Raw genomic sequence first — 16,749 nt, forward strand, 5'->3', positions numbered from 1 at the left:
AATGCCTTTTTCTTTTTCTAGAGAGATTTTTTACTTTTTAGTATTTTCATGGAAGAACTTGTTGTATTTAACCTCTAAATACTCTTCAAATTTATAGTTAAACAATTTAAATTTTTTTAAAATCCATAATTTCAAAATTCACAACCCAAATATAATAAAAAAAGAATTTAACCATTAAGAACTATTCTTTTCGATATATTAGGAATTAAACCAAACTTTCGTTAAACTAAGTATCATAGATTAGATATTTATAATTTATAATTAATACAATCATATAAAATTATGAGTTCTATATATTAAAATAAGTCTAGTCTTGTGACGTTAAATGAATTTGACCATGGTGAGGGTAGTTGTGAAAATTAATAAAATTAAATATGAGAAGACCTAAGTACTCAATCCACATGCGATGGATTTGAATTAAAACTTGAAGAGACCAAACAAAACATTCAAAATGGCTCATTTGATTGCATTAATTCAAATAATAATTGAAACTACATATTCATATCAAATTATATATTGATACACCTTTTTTTTTATAAAAGAAAAAAGAAAAAACTCAAATTTATGACTCTTTTTTCAAGCCCATGACATTACATGATTAAAATCCGACAACTACTTTTAAAATAATAATTTCAAACTATACCCATAAAAATAAAAAAGATAATAACTTTGTGCTTAATAATTGGACTAATTTTTTTTATACTAAGGGTTGAAGCACATTGGGTGTAGGAGCATGCTCTAAATTTTTATTATATTTATCCAATTAAATAAAAGAGAAGGAACCAAATTGATAAAATGAATTAATTTTAAAGTCTATAAATAAAAATATTATTAATAAGTACAATTGAATAAAGCGAAAGTTATTTTATTTTATTAAAAAAAAAACACATACATATATATATGTGGATATTTTAATTCATGCTGATTACGCCAACCGGGAAAATTACTATGGCGATATTTGACAAATTGAATAAACCGACAAATGAAACACAATCGATATGTATGCATATTTTGTATTTTTTTTCATTATATTTATTTAATTAAGCTAAAGAGAAAAAAATAAAGTAAATAACTTATCGAAACTCCTAAAATATTTAAACTTTAAATTTGCATGAGTAAAAGAAAATTATTAACAAGATGGTTATTTTGTAGAATATTTATCATACTTTTATGTTGCATTTTAATAAATAATTCACACGTATTTTCCTAAAAAAAATATATAATTAAATAAAATCATAATTTAAAAATATTCCATAAAGATAATTTTTATTAAGTAAAAAAAATAAAATATTACAATACAATTTAAAAATAAAATTAATTACACTACACTTGTGAACATAGCATGTACATGTTATGTAGCATGGATGTGTGATACTGATACAAACATCTTTTACCCTCATTTAAGACCCCCTCCGTATTCTCTACTGTTCCTCTCTCTCTCTCTCTCTCTCTCTCTCTCTCTATATATATAAAAACATATATGTATGTATGTATATATACGTGGGAATTTGTGGAGTATGGGTGTGAGTGAAATGCAACAAACAATTTGAGAGAGAGAGAGAGAGAGAGAGAGAGAGAGAGAATAAAGAAACAGAGAAGAATACTTGGCCGGCTCTTACTCTTCGCAACATGCCCAGATCTCACTTTCCCATTCTCTCCATCTTCACCCTTTGAATATTCCCAAACCCAAACCCAAATCTCCCATTTCTTTTTATTTAATTCACCACTCCCATCTCTAGACATCATTCGCAACCCAATTAATTATTCAGATATGGCAACTCTGCAGAAATTCAAGCTGTTAGCCACCCAATGCGCGGTCGCCGGAAGCCCGACCAGGAGCCCCACAGCCAGCCCTGTGATCCACCTCCGCCGCCGGAAAACTCTCCGGATGCTGCTCGCCCGAGGCGGAGGCGGCAGCGGGGGAAGAAGGTTGCCTCCGCGCTGCGACGACGGCTCGCCCGATCGGAGGGGGAGTGGAGACGAAGGTAGCGCACCGGAGAAGGGGAAGCAACTGTCGGTCAGTCACAAGCTGAAGGATTTGTTTGTGTCCTCGCCACCGGCGTTCGAGGGGCCGGTTTCGGAAAATGTCAGGGAAGGGCTGCTGCGGTCGAGCGGCGGAGACGGCTGCCTCAGGAGAGGTGCGAACCGCCCCCTGCGGCCGCTGTCGGCGACGTTTCGACAACGGCTGTTGAGGAGAGCTTGGCGGCCCGTGCTCGTCGCCATACCTGAGTAACAATCAGTTCTTGGAAAACTGTACGGAATAATACCCCGAGTATTATTATTAATTTTATTTTTCGGTATTAGATAATTTGGGTATTTTCTTTTAATTTTTTTTATTTCTCCATAATTTCTCTATATTTATACAATTAGGTAGTCAATAATTACATTAATGCACAATTTAGGGGGTAAAAATATGATATTAATTTCGAAATTATTTTAGGGGGTAGTTCCACAAATTATTTATATTATTCACATAATTTAATACATGAACATATTAAGTATAATTAATGGCTGAAATTAAATTATATATTGGTAAAGAAAATAAATTAGTATTAGAGTATGTATGTGTGTTTTTAATTTTATTTTTGTGATTATATGTTAGCCAATTAAAGAATAAATTATATGGGTGAATGGCAATTTACCACATGTAATATTGGAAATAAGCACATTACCCCCTACGAAAAAAATATAGCAATTTACTCTCTTGTACTTTTTGAAATGAAGTAATTTATCTCTTTATATACGAAGGTAAATTGCTTCATTTTAAAAATCATGGGGAAGTAAATTGTTGTATTTAAAAAAATATAAGGAGGTAAATCGCTATTTATTTTTTCATAAGGAGTAATTTGCTCATTTGTAATATCACAAAAAAATTACTTGCATTTTTCCCTAAAATATATTGTCAATTTACAAATGTCAAGAAGTATGTTAATTTTATTTTAATGGAAAGTATAATTATATCAATGTATTAAAATAATTAATAATTAATACATTATTATTATCAGCTATCATGGAATGTTCTTTCTGCGTACATATAATAAATTTATTTTATATTTTTAAATATATTATAAAAAATAAATAAATATAATAAAAGAAAATTAGCTTATAATAACCATCGAATTACAAAATCTGGAATGCTTATAATACCGTAACTATATTTGTTTCTTCAACAAATAATCACTTTTTTATTAATTAATTTTATTGATAATATTTTATCATACACATTTAAAGTTAATTTATTTTATCAATTTCGATTATTCTTCCTTTGTATTTGTTAAGTTAAATAAAAATCGTTGTTATAAAATATTTGAATGGTTCTAACTTTATTTATTATCAAAAAGTAAGATTATTATAAAAATCATATTATAAGGTTATAGAGCCTCAATTTCGCCAATTGAGTTAAATCTCATTAGCTAAATTATAAGTTATCAGTTAGATACTTAAAGGGGTGATAACGATTTTAAAGTTATTTTTAATTATATCAATTCGATTTGATCCGCGGTTTGGATGCTTTTAATTTTTTTTATCACCCCATAATATTTAGCATGTTTTTATATGTATTTTAAATTTTTTTATAACTTTTCATGTGAAAATAAAAATATATTTTGAATTAATAATAAATTTATATTTTATACTAAACTATAATATCAAATTAAAAATTAAAAACCAAAAACAAATATATAACCAAACAAATTGTTATAATCAAACTCACGACTATTTAAAATATAGTGATTTTTTATCATTTGAGCCAAGAAGTATGAATTCGGGAAATGCGCTTTTGCTTTTGGGCTTATCCAACAAAATTTGTAAAGACAGTTGAAAATTATTGCAGTGGGGGACATGAGCAACGTCTAGTGCGTACTTTACTGACCAGCCATTTACACAACAAATGACAAAACAAAGGGCCTGTCACTGTCAATTGATAATAGCGAATCACTTAATTTTAATTGTAAGATAATGGATTTGATTTGTTATGCAGATGATTTATAAGTACCACTATAAGCGGATTATAATGTTAAGGGATGATTATAATTAAATTTCTTGATATATAATTTCTTTACACAGATTATTTTTATTTTTTGCGTAATTGTAGATTCTACCCCTGGCAGTAGAAAACGAGATAGTTTGTGTAATGATATTGACGTTTAAGGAGGGTGTACGTGTAATTTTTCAAAAAATAGAGATGGTTTGTGTAATAATGCTGACATTTTTTATTGTTTGTGTAATTTTTCAAAAAATAAGGATTATTTATGTAAATAGACAATAAATCAAGGGTGTAAATACAATTATCCATAATTCTAAAAACAATTTTTCCGATGGCAACTTTTGAATGCGCAAAGTGTGTTTGAAGATTAAAAGAGGAAGACAACAAAATAATATAATTAAATGGAATATCCCAACTAACAACTCAGAGTAGAGATATTGTATAAGTAAATAAGGTATAGAGTGCGATAATTTTATCTCATCCCTAAATAAAATGGCAGATAAGTTGTGAAGATGCGGCAAAGAGAAGCAAGAATGATCAGCAGCACTGTCTTTTCCCAATTGCTCTCTTTAATGCATGGGCTAATCCTAGCCGTCCACTCATTATTATATAAAGACATCATTATTTTTGTGAGTAGAACGCCACGTCACCCAGGGGGAAACAAACAAGCAAACAATCATGGGATTATGGTATCTTTGACCTGCAACACAAGAAAACGGATTCCTTTTTCTAAAGTCGTGTAATCAGCATCTGTCCAAAAAAAACAGATCGCGCGATTAAGTCTGTGGACGAAAATTGAAGTTCAGCGTCTTTGTTAAGGTGGGTAATTAAATTTGGACCCGACCCAACACGTCCCAAATAAGAGGAATGGATTCAAGTCCAAAAAATTATAAACAGGACGGATAGTACGGGTCCTGAGTCTTTAATGACCTGTCCCGAGGCCGCCCCGTTTTAATTATTTAATATATATATATATATTGTTTTACTTTATTTCGATAGAAAAAATACTAATAAATATTATTTTATTTTATTTATTTATTATTAGATATTTGTTCAACAATTGATAAATTAAAAGATTATCGCACAATACTTAACGAGAACGACAATGAAGAAGTTATTAGTAATGTATAATTGCTATAAATGTTTAGATTGTTTTTATGAATAATTCATTTATATTTGAGAATTTATTTTTTGGACTTGAATATTTGAGTTAAGTCGTGAATAATTTTATTTGTAATTAACATCTTAAAATTTTTTATATATATAATAAGTAAAAATATAAAAATAATTGGGCCTACATGGTTAGACCCGCACCGGCACAAAACTGGACGGGTCCCGAGTCCTTCCCGAAAGGTAGGGTAGGTCTCGGGTCCACCCAAACCCGCCCTATCGCCACCCCTAGTCTTTCTCTTTATGTGGTGGGTACTCATACAGTTACTGAAAACGTTCAATTACGATGACGACAAAGGATTCGACAGACGTTAATTACATTTTACCCCCTCAACTGTACTCTAAAGTCTAATTCACTCCCATAAATTGATAAATTCAACATTTACCCCTTTTGGTTTAATTATTAGGGAAAAAATGCACCTCAGAAATGACATATATATATATATATATATACATCTTTTATGGGGTAATACCCGCAATTTGCTCCCTAATCTTTCAAATTGTTGGAACGATACCCAATATTTGTAAAGTGTTAATCGAAAGTCCAATGAGATTTTAAAATGCTTTTAATTATATACACTTTGCAACCTAACTTTTGAAAAGTTAGTTGAAATTTGACATTTTACTATAATATTTTTATGTTTTTTAATTGAATAAAATGTTTTACGGAAATAGTTATGGTCACTATATATGCTTAATATATGAATATTTCAACCAACTCGATAGACGTAATTATAAATTATTTTTTTGGTTATTGTAAATTTATGTATATATGCGAGATAATAAAAAATTTAAATTTTATAGTCATTTCTCGAATTATTGTTATGACAATATATATATATATATATATAATGCATGTATATTACAATTTTCGTATTTGAACTTCGGAATAAATAAAAAATATGACGATGTTACCATTTTTTATTTTTTTATTGTCTGTCTTAACCACTATTATTTTTCAAAATAAACACAGTGACGATTGAATTAGGGTATAAGTTTTTTTTTTTTTGATGGGATTGATCAGTGCTTGATTTAATAGCTCAAATAGGAATAGAACTTTTATTTAAAGTTATTAAGTCCATTTGAGAGGCCAATTAAGAATCACTCGGCTGAAAGCCCCATTCAAAGGGCAACAAACTCATTTGCAACCCTAGTTGATGTTGCAAATATGGAGGCCTATTGAGCTCAATTCATAGAGTCATCTGGAAGTCAACAGATCATGCAAACCTTACGAGTCAACACTTATCCTCAACAAACAACACAACAATCTAGGAGACATGCTTGATAACAAATAGCAATTGAATGCCTAATTGCCTAAACAAAAATTTGGAGATAAGGTTCTTGAAATCTTGGTTGTGTCAGTCGGCTCAACCACCTAGCAAAAATCGAGAAAGTAATAGATACGATCCTATCTATTTCAACTCTGTAAATAGGACAATGTATTCCTTTCCTAAACACATGAATGCACGATTTATCAAGCATACAAGACACTTTACACTTGTTACATGTAGGCTCACTATTTTCTACACACTTCACAAGTATTATTTCTTACATAACTGTTGTGTTTTTCACTGTATTTCTCTTACTGACTTAAACATGCATGGAAATACTAACCGTTTTTTTTTTTTTTTTTTTTTTGCAAAGATCACTCAATTTAACACACAGAATATTGCTCCCGATTTTATAAATTATTGATGCTAAAATTTGGTAAGTATCATCTTACAAACAAGTGTGACTTTAGGATTTTGAATCTTTTCTCATTAGAAGCAATTTTTGAAAATACTACTATTATACAATTGAAGTCAACATATTTAACAAAATATATGAGTAAGTAATTTTTGCAAAGATATTACCAAATAAATAATTTTTTTCATAAAAAAATTTATTTCATTAGTAGTCGTTCTTTTCTATTTGGGTAAATTATAACGACCTCTTTTGAGAATTGGTATAATTACAGATACCCCCTTGTTGTTTGAAAAAAATTACCAATACTTCCTTGATTTTAACAACCGTTTAACAATTAGCCCATTCTATTAGGGTTCAATCCATTTTTTGTGTTTAACTGCCAAAATGTCCTTATAGATCAAAAAATATAATTTTATTTATTTTTTAAAATTTTCTAATTTTTTTATGGACTAAGTAGATAATTTTTTGTATAATTTTTAAAAAAATTTCATCCACCCTGTTCGATTTTCTTATAAATTTTTATTTTTTTTTAAAAAATGCAATAAGGGCAAAATTGATAATTTCATACTTCCATCCAATGATTACATAATTTTATCAAACATCAAGGGGGGAGGAATTGATGTTTGTATTTTTTCAAACAACAAGAAAGTGTTCGTAATTATGACAAACCTCAGAGGAGGTCTTTGTAATTTACTCTTTCTGTTTATCAATCATGTAGGTGAAAAAATGAACTACGAAATAACAATTCCATTTCTCAATATTCGTATTTCATTTCTAAATTCATCTCATTTCCATTTTATTCTATTTCTGCCAATCATCCCCTTAACCTCTACACTATAAAAAATATTGCAATTACTTTGATGGTTACTTAGACAAACACTGTTCTTAAGCCTAAATGGGCTTTTGTCAGAAAAAATGTTCAAATGCAATTAATTTTCTTTTCCCATGCCTATGGAACAATAATATTCGGGTATCACACACAATTTGAACTCGGAAGACATTATACATAAATAATAAAAGTTAAGGGGTCTCAATGTAATTTTCAATTTGAAGGGGATTTTTTTTTTTTTTGAGAGAGAGAGGGAGGAAATGGGAGTTAGTTCAGATAACAAATTTTATGGAGTCCAAATGAATGTAAGTTACCCTAATTAAAACCAAAATTACAACACAAACAAGACTATGAAACAATCAACCAAAGTAGGTATAATTAACTCAATTGTACATGAAAATTTGAAGAAACATAGCAGGTGATGTCAATTATGAGGTAATTTTCAGATAATAAAACCTAATATATCTATATTTTAATGAGGATATGAAAACAAAGTTGACGCCCCGAAACTTAACAAGTAGGTACAGACCTGAACGGATCATAAGATGCAACCTAAAAAGTCTCAGTTCGAATTATCCGAAGAGAAGCTCAAGAGGGACATCTCAACCCGGTTAAAGGGCCAAGCATGAACAGGACACATAACAGCTCCCAGAAAGGCCACGTTGAACGATAAAATGCTGCCAACTTGGCCTAGGAGAGTGGATGCTGATATATAATGTCAACTCATTTTGAGTAGAATACAAACATTGTAAGAAAATACTTAAAACTAGCATCTATATAAATCGATACTTGTCAAACAACTAGTTTGCAAAATAAACGACAAAAGTAATGGATTAATGCCCAGTAGTCCAAATAAATATTACAATTTGGTTATTTAAAAGGATATTATTTTCTAGCAAAAAGGCATTTTTTGTCAGAAAAAAATAGCTAAAAATTCAGTCAATTCTTTTTTTCCCGCATATGAAAGAGTGATATTAGAGTAACACATCTAAATTCAAATAGCTAGGAATTCCACGTACATAAGATGGCGGTAAAAGTTAAGACATTATATATTTTCTTAATCTAATAATGAATATTTATAATCAGAACAAATATCCGACAATTTAAATATAAGTTCCCAACACAATCACAATTTTGTGACACAACCAATTAAAGTAGGTATGAGTTGAATTGTACATGAAAAGCTAAAGAACATGCTAATTAATGTCAATCAAGTGGTGTTTTCAAACTTAGTTAAAGCTAAGTTACATAGTTTAATAAGGCATTGAAAACAAAGTCATCAAGAATCATATTTGATGTAAACTAACTCAACCATATAATATTAGTACCACTCATTAGTTGCTACATCAAAGACATCAAATGTTAGGGCATCATAACATGTCACATATCTATAAGAGAAATAACAAACTAATAATCATGGCCCATTTCTTTGCAAATGTTAATGACCAAGTTTGCATGAGTGGTGTAGACAATCACAATCAAAAGTAAACTCATTGTTGACAAGAGAGCCATGTTTAGTTCATATTAGGTAGACTTATCACTTATGTAGCCAAAAAAAAAAAAAAAAAAAAAACACTCACTAAATCTTACGGCGCAATCATCGATAGTTGGACGGGATAAAATGTACTTACGCCTAATTTATTTTATAGTAAATTATAACGAGTTTTCTTAAAATTTAGCATAATTATAAATACTTCTTCCTTTCATTGAAAATTATTAATATGTCTATATTTTTAACGAACATCTAATAATTAATCTAGTATGTTAGTTTTTGTTCATTTTTTTATGGTGATTTGACTGAAATATCTTTGTAGATTGTGAATTATAACTTTACTTCTTATCCACTTTATTTTTTTTATATTTTTTAAAAATAGAATAAAAACAAAGTTGATATTCTATATTTCTATTAAAAGATTATATAATTTTATTAAACACTAAAAAATATTTATAATATTTTAAATAATAAGACGTAATTATATTGATATTTTGATTTTTTTTTTTATAATTTAGTAATAAATTGATAAATATTTTTTTTAAAAAAAAAAAAACAAAAGACAACAGTTACTAAAATACCGCCTCTCATTTCTATAAAGTCGCCGTCAAAACACGCAACTGTATCCACTGTACCCAATTCTCTCACATAACTTCAATCGCATTTCTCCCAACGTTCGAAAAATCCGAACCCTCCTTACATTAGATTAGATATTCTCTGATTATCCGCTTTTACTTCCCCCACTCACTCTCCTCCCCGCCTTCTGCCACGCGCCGCCGCTCAGCCACCCCTTTCAGCACCATTTGCCCCTTGATTTTTCGAAAAGGAGATCTGAATACTGGAAGCAAAAAGTAAGACGAAGTTACTAGGAAAAAGTTTCAAGCTTTATTTATGAATTGTGCAATAACTTTGCTGAGCCGCCGCAGAAAGGGAAATAGTTGTGTTACTGCTGAGGGAAAGGATGGGCGGGGTGACGTCATCGATTGCTGCTAAGTTCGCCTTTTTTCCGCCGAATCCTCCGTCGTACACTGTGGTGGCAGACGAGTCGCGTGGCGGAGCTCTCTGCATACCCGAGGTGCGGCCGAGGCAGGATGTTGACGTTTTGAAGCTGAGGACGCGCCGGGGAAACGACGTCGTGGCGGTGCATATCAGTCACCCCAAGGCCACGGCTACACTGCTCTACTCCCACGGTAACGCCGCCGATTTAGGTCAGATGTATGAGCTATTCGTTGAGATTACCCTTCGGCTACGCATCAATCTGATGGGGTAATTCCCGAATTGTTTCTGTTAACTTTCAAGTTATAGTGTTAGTTTTGCTAATAATTTGCAAAAGCTTTAGTAAAAGAATAGTAAACGAGAAATTTTCTTGTTCCGTGGCTGTGGATTTTGTTCAATTTAGTTATAACTATTTCAGAAACTTCTAATACTTTGAGTGAATATTTCGAGATCGCTTTCCATGTCCTGTGGAATTGTTATGTCTTAACAACGCACTGAAGCAGTAGCTACGGATTGTATGTAGAATGCACCGCTAACATTGAACAGAGTTGTAAAAGAAACACTGTTTGATACAAGAATACTTCAGGAAGTTTATCTATAGGAGTACTCTCAGAAGTTGGAAACCAGCAAAAAGTTGGAAAACAACAAATATATCACGTGATGGTTGTCATAAGAACTAAATGTTCTGATTTGTAATTGCAATATAGCTTAATATTGAGTTCTGCAAACATTGATTTTCTCCTTGAACTTCATTTTTATGTATCCTTTATTTACTATATTTGTAGAAATTGACAGCTCATTGTTTATCTGGTAATTTACTTTTCTTATGTGCTCATTTGTTTATCATCTCAGGTATGACTACTCAGGTTATGGGCAGTCCACTGGGAAGGTTAGATTACTGCTTTAAAGTGCATTATATAAGTCTTTGGCTTACTAGTTTGTCATCTATGGTACCCTGTTATCATTCCTTTTGATTTAGTTCTTGTTATTTAGTTGGGGTGGGACATATATTAATACACAAATAGTATAACTTTGTTATTAATTGCACTTGTTCTTTTCTGCTAGACATGCTTCTGCCATCCTTAATTGTTTCTTTGTTTGCGATGAATTGAGTGGGTCAATACGTTTATAGGGATACTTGCATGGACACACTAGAATATAGGAAAGGAGGCAAACCACCCCTTTTATCTTTCGTAATTACATTGACATCCGAAAAAGTGGTCAGAAGTAACGGAAAAACTTATTTACCCATTCGGTAACAACTAAAAAAGAAGAAAAATATAAAAACTAAAATGACAGGGTGGATTTTTTACTATTCTACTTAAAATTTCAGAATTTAAAATTTACCCACTGTTGTTTACTCTGTTCTGCACGCTATATATACATATATGTATAATGTATACAGTACTATAGTTAGATAATAAATCTAACCAAAAGTTTGTAAAACAAATAAAAAATATATATGTTTTGAATTACTATACAAATATAACCTTGAAAATTACTTTATGTATATATATGAGTGGAATATCTATTTTTTAAAATATTACATCTAGATCCATGAGTTGCTTGAAATATCAAATATCCCCACTAACGAGGAAGGGTATAATTATCCAAAAATAGTTGTCAATTATCCACCAAAAGTTCAAGGGCAGAATTGGGTTTTCATTACTTCTTTGTGATGACATTAGCACTTACCAGCTCAGAAAGTCTGTCAAGGGGGACAGTGTAAGGCACTTGACAGTTCTAGGGTACTTTAGTGTAATTATGAAAGAGGGGTGGTTATGTGTTTTCACCATATTATAGAGGGTGTAAGTATAATTTTCCCTATATCTTGCATGTTAGATGGTTCTTGGATGGTGAAAGACGTTTGCATGACATTTTATTTCATCAAGCGTGATTATCATAATTTTAGCACCAATTATTTCCTTTTTCATAGTTAAGAAGCAATATATAAGCTTCTAAAGAATACATCCAGATGAATGTAGAGTACTGAAACATCATTGCTAATGTGTGCCAAGTGAAACTGCTTTCTCTGATACTGTATCCTTTCATGCTCAAAGTTGAGAATTTGGTGATAGGGCCTATGATTCACTTATAATAGAAAGGCACATCCACACAAGTACAGAATTTCTGGCCATTTTGCATCCTTGTAAAAGTTCAAAAGTCTGTAACTGCAAAGATCGCTTTCACAAGCTTTTGTCAAGATACTCTGGTGCCATGATGATCATTGCTCTTCCTTTCTTTGTTTCTGGGTTTATGTATAACAATGTGAGACCACACACCGATTTTCCTTATTTCATCTTCTGATTTTTAGTGCCCTTTCCTCTAAGGAGCGCCCATAATGATTTCAGTTCGATGGAGCACAACAAAATCTATAATTTCTGTTGTCAAAATTTAATGAGTTGCAAATTACAAGAAACTATATGCGTTCAGCAGCATGGTAGAAATTTGCATGAGCACCACTTAACGATTCATCAAAATTTAAATTCTTATCTTGTCTGCATGAGTGTATACATGGTATGGGGGAACAGAGCACATTATGTTAGCTGTTTCCTGTGTCTTTCATAAAATAAGGTTGGGTTAGCAGTTTGCATTTTTAGTTCTTTCTCCCTAGCCCAATGATCATGTTACCAATTAAGAAAATTAGTACTAGTTCTTGGCCTTTGCCATGCCTCCTGATGTGACTGCGTCAACTTTTATGGCCAACTTAATTATATCATGAAGGGCTTCAGCTGATTATTTTTCCTGGGAAAGTACTTTTTGGAGTTATAGTAACGATTATGCAAATTAGTTAAAATTTTAGTTCGTTATGTACTAGTATTTTAGTTGTCCTATTACAATGAAAGATTTGTGGGTCACTGACTTCACATGTTAAAACCATACTGGTGTTTTGTTAGTGTATGCTCATTTTTCTTTCCAAGAAAGGGATAAACACTTGGTTAACGGAATAACTGAAAACTTGGGTCCGTACGGATTGCTTGTACTGTAACGATAGATGGACAAAACGATATTCTGCATAGTCTTTTCATTCTTGTTCTTATTAAGGATCCTAGATAAATATATATCATAATTTATCAGCAAAGTTTTTACTTCCACCTCTGAGTGCTTTCATCATTGGATCTTGTCATAATATGACACAACAATCCGTTTTTCTTTGTAACAGCCAACTGAATATAATACATACGCAGACATTGATGCTGTATATAAATGCCTCAAGGAGCAGTATGGGGTTAAAGATGAAGAACTAATACTATATGGTCAGTCAGTTGGTAGTGGTCCCACCATCGATCTTGCATCACGTTTACCAAACCTGAGAGGGGTTGTTTTACATAGCCCGATTTTATCTGGGTTAAGGGTATTGTACCCTGTAAAGCGGACGTATTGGTTTGATATTTACAAGGTATGTTCATCTTACTGCACATATATTGTCTCTTCCCTATTTGCTAGTGGGCACTTCTACCATTGATACTAAGTTGTTTCTTTATTAACTGCAGAATATTGACAAAATTGGTGCAATAAATTGTCCAGTTCTTGTTATTCATGTAAGTTGTCTTGCTTTTGCTTATTTTCCATCGTTTCCTACTCCCTCTTTCACGCTTTCTTGCCATATTTCCTAAGATAAGTAGAGATGTGACAATTGCTGGCATTCAGCTACTTAATTTGTTTGATTGGCGTCGTTCATTGCCTTCTCCTATTGGGAACTTTTTCCATATATTTTTACATGTTAAAAAAGGAGCTATTACATGTTAAAAAAGGAGCTAATCTTGTGAGTCAAGGATGGACAATACGAGTTAATATTACCATAAATCGTGAGAGGCATTTGTGAAACATTTAATCTTATTTGAATCATAGTTCAAAAGTGCTCAAGGCCTCACTTCGGCACCAAAAATGAGGCCCTTGCATGGCTTCTTGTTTGGTTGAGGCTCAAACCTCTGATAAGATCCATCTTTTTTGTGTCATGCACAATTTGTTGAGCAAGACGTCGTACCTCGTTAAAGAGAACCATACTTGAGTTATATCCATATTCGAGATAATGTATGTTAATGTTGTTTTTGTAAACATTCATATTTGAGATAGTGGATATTAGTGTTGACTTCAACTTACATTAGTGGATGATTACTGTTGTTGCAACTTATGTTAGTCGATGTTAGTGGTATTGGTTTATAGGATACTCCCTAAATTTTTGGTAATTGATTGTTATTTAAGTTAGTATTTCCCAAATTTTCAACAAGAACAAAGCAAGCAATGTCTCTTTCCATTTAGACTTAATAGTAGACCTAATCCTTCTCACAATTGATACCACATAAAAACTACTCACCTAAAAGTATTTTTTCTCTCTACTCTGTCTTGGAGCATCATTAATTCTCCAAGGGTCGAAGGGGTGTGCAATTTTGTGGATAGATCTGGTAGTAGTCCACTGGGAGCGAGCAAAGGGTGTTCGTTGATCATTTGAGACAAGATTCACGGTTTTACTTAGAGGCTCGTAGTCAAAGCAAAAGATCATTCTTGAGTTATTTTGCTGCAACAACCAAGAGTGTAGCAGACCAATTTGGAAGTCAATATACTCAATTGGTCATGTAATTGACATAACCTTTTATGTGGCAATGTCATATTACCTGGTTTATTGCCTTTAATTTCCAGCACCGGTAATTCAGGAGGTATGGAAATCATTAAATTGATATTTAAAGGCAGAAGTAAAAGTAAATAATTTCCATAATTAAGAATTTGTAGCCACAGAAAGCTTTTCTGGACAATGTGGGATCATAAATGGCTTTAGCCTTGAGAAAGGTTTGATGTCTTCAACAAATGAGTATTTATCTAGCATTGTTCTAAATAGTACTTAAAATGCAACTACACATGATTTGCCTAAAGAGTTTGGCTCAAAAGCTGTCTCAAAAGGTGTGAGATGGACTATTTTGTAACATGGCTGTTTCTTGGTTAAAAAGCTAGCGGTGGATCATTGGCTATTCTTGTTTTGGGTGGATTTAACTTCTATTCAATGCTAGAGTACTCCTTTGGTACCAAAGAAAGAAAGACTCTTTCCATGTTGAATGTCGGAACCTAAGCCAGGCTTAGCCAACTTTTTACTTAATTGCTTAAATTCAATGTATAGCGTCGTAAGTGAACTATTTATGATAGGGCATTAAATACTAGTAATCCTAGTTGCACAAGTTGTTATCTGGAACAATATTTAAGGTGGTTAGTAGAGATTTATGGGCTACTGGCCCTGGAAAAATTGACTTTACCAGCTTGGCAGTATATTAGATGTAGGATCGTTGGTTCTTACCTCCATTTCCATCAATCTGAGTTTGAGTTCAAATGGTCCAAAAGTTAAGAGAATCCTGAATGTCTGAAAATATAGAGTTCTGAATGACCGACCCTGCTGAATAACCAGATCCTTGAAGGTGAGGAGAAAGATACGGAATATAGCAGTAGTAGTTTTGTTGACTATAATGTGTACAATCTAGGGAACTTTACAGATCCATACAACAATCATATGCTTGAGAAGAAGACCTGACATGGTTACAGCTTGACTTATACCTCTTGTCAGAGTGCTGTACTAAATCGGATTGTTGGATTTATAAAATGCCTTCTGAGTCTTTAAGTTAACAGAATTTAATCGAAAGTATGATAGAGGAATTTGTGCATAAGCTCTTTCATAGTAAATGTATATACTTGTATAGAAATGCCTGTTATTTGAGTGATTGTAATTTTTCGTGCATTGAGATGAATTATTGCTAATTATTAGTTCCATATCTAGGGGACTGCAGATGAAGTTGTTGATTGCTCCCATGGGAAGCAGCTCTGGGAGCTCTGCAAGGTTAAATACGAACCTTTGTGGATAAATGGAGGCGGGCATTGCAATCTTGAACTTTATCCTGAGTTCCTTAAACATCTAAAAAAGTTTGTACTGTCTCTTGGAAAATCAAAGCCAGCAGGCAATGGTTCACTAGCAGCATCAGTACTAAATTCAGAGAGTCAGAATAAATCTGATGGAAGCAGTACCACAGACACGTTTGAGTTGCAACCGGACCTTCCAGAAATTTCTAGGAACAGTTTGGATAGCCGGCTTGACAAGTCTAAGAAGTCGAGCAAGCCTGAAAAGTCCAGAATGAGTACAGACCGTGTTGACAGATTCAGGAGAAGAAAAGGCTTGATCTGGTGATCACTTTATTAGGCATCAGGGTTTATCACCTAAGATAGGTTATGTAACACGATTTTCAATGCGTAAGTATCTATGATCATGTCGAGTACGCTCATTTTAGTAAGTTGTTGCAATCGTATTTTGATCCGACCCTGAGAAAATAAGAACTGTATCTGTTTTAAATTATAAAATTTTGTATTGATTAGATGGGCTCATCTTGTAGTTTCTGTATATTTATATCTGTTGGTTCCCAGCTAAAGGACGACGTTGGGCCAAACTGTGCATATACATGCATTCCCTTTTCTGATGAGCGCTTAATACGCAGATGAGAATGCCACGACTTGACCTTGGTGTATATACATGCATTTTTCTGTTGCTAATATATGTATGGTCTGGGCACAGCTTCTTTGTGCCTTCGTCTTCTGTCGATACAAGTGTGGTGAATG

General features: G+C 32.3%; 2 protein-coding genes across 2 annotated transcripts; both read left to right on the top strand.

The window, feature by feature from the left end:
- LOC105176190 lies at positions 1,772 to 2,233 on the top strand. Its single transcript, XM_011098921.1, has one exon. The coding sequence runs from the start codon at positions 1,772 to 1,774 to the stop codon at positions 2,231 to 2,233; it is 462 nt and encodes a 153-aa protein (XP_011097223.1).
- Positions 9,777 to 16,508, top strand: LOC105176150 (protein ABHD17B). The gene is made up of 6 exons (XM_011098868.2): positions 9,777 to 10,013; positions 10,089 to 10,428; positions 11,011 to 11,047; positions 13,322 to 13,558; positions 13,653 to 13,700; positions 15,920 to 16,508. Exons 2-6 carry the CDS (start codon positions 10,124 to 10,126, stop codon positions 16,322 to 16,324), a joined length of 1,032 nt encoding a protein of 343 aa, XP_011097170.1. The 5' UTR covers positions 9,777 to 10,013; positions 10,089 to 10,123; the 3' UTR covers positions 16,325 to 16,508.

This window comes from Sesamum indicum, linkage group LG13 (assembly GCF_000512975.1).
Source record: "Sesamum indicum cultivar Zhongzhi No. 13 linkage group LG13, S_indicum_v1.0, whole genome shotgun sequence".
Classification (NCBI taxonomy): domain Eukaryota; kingdom Viridiplantae; phylum Streptophyta; class Magnoliopsida; order Lamiales; family Pedaliaceae; genus Sesamum; species Sesamum indicum.

What these genes read in the sequence shown, in the direction of transcription:
- LOC105176190 (XM_011098921.1), top strand. Translation starts at nt 1,772, where the DNA reads ATGGCAACTCTGCAGAAATTCAAGCTGTTAGCCACCCAATGCGCGGTC.
- LOC105176150 (XM_011098868.2), top strand. Translation starts at nt 10,124, where the DNA reads ATGGGCGGGGTGACGTCATCGATTGCTGCTAAGTTCGCCTTTTTTCCG. An exon ending in ATGGGCAGTCCACTGGGAAG is followed by an intron (nt 11,048 to 13,321) that starts GTTAGATTACTG and finishes TCTTTGTAACAG; the next exon opens with CCAACTGAATATAATACATA. An exon ending in GTCCAGTTCTTGTTATTCAT is followed by an intron (nt 13,701 to 15,919) that starts GTAAGTTGTCTT and finishes TTCCATATCTAG; the next exon opens with GGGACTGCAGATGAAGTTGT.